Source organism: Limulus polyphemus, unplaced genomic scaffold, assembly GCF_000517525.1.
Source record: "Limulus polyphemus unplaced genomic scaffold, Limulus_polyphemus-2.1.2 Scaffold5595, whole genome shotgun sequence".
In the NCBI taxonomy this organism is placed as follows: Eukaryota; Metazoa; Arthropoda; class Merostomata; order Xiphosura; family Limulidae; genus Limulus; species Limulus polyphemus.
In genome coordinates, this window is record NW_013671205.1 from 44,184 (window position 1) to 47,889 (window position 3,706).

General features: G+C 32.5%; 1 protein-coding gene across 1 annotated transcript in view; it reads right to left on the reverse strand.

Annotated features, from left to right (window-relative positions):
- Positions 1-3,706, reverse strand: part of LOC106472769 (cryptochrome-1-like) — a 17,179-nt gene that overhangs the window by 5,044 nt on the left and 8,429 nt on the right. The window contains 3 exon segments of the mRNA XM_022401301.1: positions 894-1,051; position 2,354; positions 2,586-2,762. Coding sequence (XP_022257009.1) covers positions 894-1,051; position 2,354; positions 2,586-2,762 — 336 coding nt within the window.

Consider the following 3,706-nt stretch of genomic DNA (forward strand, 5'->3'; position numbering starts at 1 on the left):
CATAAAAAGGTGTTTGGGTGCCTTACGAACTCTCCAATGATAATAGTTTTCAACGTGTGAACGTTGCTTCGTATCTTCTGGGCGTAATGTGCTGAAGCATTTTTGGACAGAATTGTCACCAGTGATGAAAAATGGATTCTCTATGCAAATATTAAATGCCAAAAACAATGGCTCAGTCCTAGACAAAAAACCACTTCTGACCCCAAAACCTGGACTCCATCCGCAGAAAGTGATGCTTTGCATTTGGTTGGACATCAAAGGAGTAATTCATTTCAAACTCCTCGATCCACAGCGAACTGTTAATGCAGAGATCTATAGTCATCAGAAACGCCCTTCACTCATCAATCGGGAAAGGTGTTCTTCTTCTCCACGACAATGCACGTCCACAAGTGGCACGTTTGACGTAACACAAGATTATGGAGTTGGGTTGAAAAGTTTTCCCCCACCCACCATATTTTCCAGATATGGCATCATCAGATTACCATCTTTTTCATTCCCTGCAACACCATCTTAATGAGAAAACGTATGCAAATGTGGAAGGTGTTAAAGAGGATATCGACATGTTTTTTGCTTCAAAGCCAAGTGATTTCTTTAATCAGGGCATTAACAACTTGATTGTAGGATGGAAAAGCATCAACGATAAGAATGGAGACTACTTCATTTAATAAATGTTTTGTTTTAATATATAAGTTGTTTAGGTTTCTTCATCTAAAGAGAGCAACATTAATTTCCTGATGATATAATATTTTATTACACTGCCTTTAAACATATGATCAAGTGTTGTATTCAAATTGAAAACCTTCTCAGACCCTTAACTTTCATTCAAGAATATTTCAATACAAACTAAATAGGAATTCAGGTTAAATATAATTAGTAGTAAAATTTTAGCTTACCTAATATATTCTCCTGTAGGATCAAGCCTATGTCCATAATGAATGGGTGAGATGCAGTATGTACATTGTAAGATATTTTCAAAAGCAGAACTTGAAACCCACATCCAATTTCCTGCACAAACTGACCAATCAGCATCCAAAAGATATTTAAGAAAAACCTGAAAGTTGGTCAAGAATTAAATTTTTAAACTCTTCCTTTAACACTCATGTATCGAACTAGTAAAAAGGAGAAATAGCATGTGTTCAGGGGGATAGCGTTAATGGTGCACAGTAGTACAAGTACACCACCAACTTTAAAAAATGTTTTATGCATGTTTATGTTTCTTGAAATCTTAATTGCCTAAGGTAGTAGACTATCTACAATTCTGGCCAATGCGGAAGCTTCATTATCACTCCTAATATTCTATTCCTAATGTAGTGACTCTGTAAGCAGCTGGTGCAAGTTCTAACATACAGAAAAATACAATTTTCATATTTAATGTGTTGTCAAAAACATAAGTTTTATCATGTAATCATGTACAACTTTTTGAATTTCTACATTTACGAAAACATATTTGAATTTTGTGACATTTTCATTTTATCTACTGACATTAATCACATTCATATTTATGATGCTAAGAACTGTAATTAGGGTAAATGTTTTCAGGAAAAGCAAGAGTAATTTGTTTTTAGACTTAGACATAGTTCCAACAGGTTGATGGATTTAAAATTTTCTTGACCAACATTTTCATGTGAAATTAGAAAAATTATTAGTTATTTCACAGAAATGTGCTCATGTAGTTCTGTCTCTATAAATAAAGCAAAATAATTTCACAACAAAAGCTGGCCTTCACTTGAAAAATAGTATTATTATTCATAATGATTATAGATTTTAAAAGTTTTCGGTACAACGGATTTGGAATAATTAATAAGAAAACTACCCTAGCCATGTACATTATGCAAAGGATATTTAAACACACACACTCATTCCATATTGATATTTTGCTGTCTTGTGGTACAAAACCCCCCTGACTTTCAACTATTTTCCAAATTCCCTGACCTTTGGGAACCCTGGAGAACGTTTGTTCTTTAATGAAAAAGTTTTGCCTCTTTTTTGTTATGACCCTTTTTTGAATAATTTAGAAACACACTAAGATAAAAATATTTGTTTTATTTAGAATATTTTTCAGTAAAGAAGAATTTTAGGTTTCATTTTCGAGCACCTAAGAACCTATTTAGCTAACAGGCACCCAAATGGTCCCTGTGTCCCTGCTTCTTTTTTTCATATCATAGATGCAGCTAGTGTTCTGGTGCACTACCATTTTAAGGAGTCATCCTACACCCCTGTATTTGTTCATCTCTTGTAGCATAAATAAAACTAATCATTGGTATGTTTAACACATGTAATGCTAGAAGTAACTTTTACTAAATGTAATACTCTCATCTGTATCTATTTTGTATAAAACTAAAAGGTTCTTAACACTCTTATGTTCCATATCCTCTGTTATCTGGATACCGATTAAGAAAAATTATATTTAGCTATTCGTTAAATAAAGTCTACATGACTTTGATAAAAAAATAATTTTAAAGATTTGACTGAGATAATTTATAATAAAACTGTGCTTGATTTCTATGCAATAGCACAATCAAAAGAGTATAAGCTAATTCCAAATCCTTTTTTTCCTTCATGTAGAAAATACCGAAGTTACTGACTTTAAGCCATCTTCCCATGAAATCCACAAATCTCCATGGGTCAGAAAGCAGGCTACAGCATTTCGAGCAACATGATCTATCCATTCTTCTCTTCGTAACTGTCTCATAGCAGCATCAATGAATGGGTATCCAGTTTTTCCAAGTTCCCAGAGTCTTAGATGTTCGTCATTTCTTTGCCTCTACAAAATGAAACATTGTTTCTATTACTGCAGAATTTCAGTTTGTTTTTTTAAGATATTTGTATAAAATGAGTAATAAACAGGTTTATTCAACAAAAGTAAAGTATACAAGTTTATCAGATTACTCATGTTGTCTTTGATTTTATTTCACAAAGTATGAAACCTTGGCAAAGGAAGCTACAAATTATGTTACACATTAGAATTTCAAATAGCCTAAAACTGAGTTAAATTGTAATGTAGATTTAGTAGTTAAATAAATGCTGATATATATCCAATTTATGACATTTGCCAACAAGATTGAGACACACAGTTTTCTTTTTTTTAATATAAATATGTTTTAATATACAAAGAATAATATAATTTACAATAACAGTTATTACACACAAAATAAAGTCTTCTTTCTGGTCTGGAACTTCCTTGATGTCTTATTGAGGGTTCAAGATGAACAAGTTAATTTCGAGTTGATGTACGTATAATTTACTTAATACGGAGCTAGCTAGATCTGTGGGACTTGCTGATCACACGCCAATTACAGGTCGAGCTTGAGTTTTTTCACCACTGAAGTTATATAATGTCTTCATAAAAGAACTAATGTCTAATGCAAATCCACTGAAGTTAAATGGTTTATAATGTTCGAAATTTATAAATGTTCCTGGTCAAATACCTGAAGTTTTCCGATTAATAAGCGTTATTATGATCACAATTATAGCCTGCGAAGTGTATAGCACACCAACTATAGCAAACCAATAACAGACACTGTTTTTTGGCACATTGCTTTGGTTATATTTATAGGTCGTGTGGAGAGTTTCTCAAAATTTCAGTGTTACGTAACAATACTGATGCTAACACTAGTGTTCATGTATACACATATATTGTTGATTCTTACACTTGAGACTCTTCTATAACTTTAGAGAATAGGCGGGAGTTTCACAATACATATTT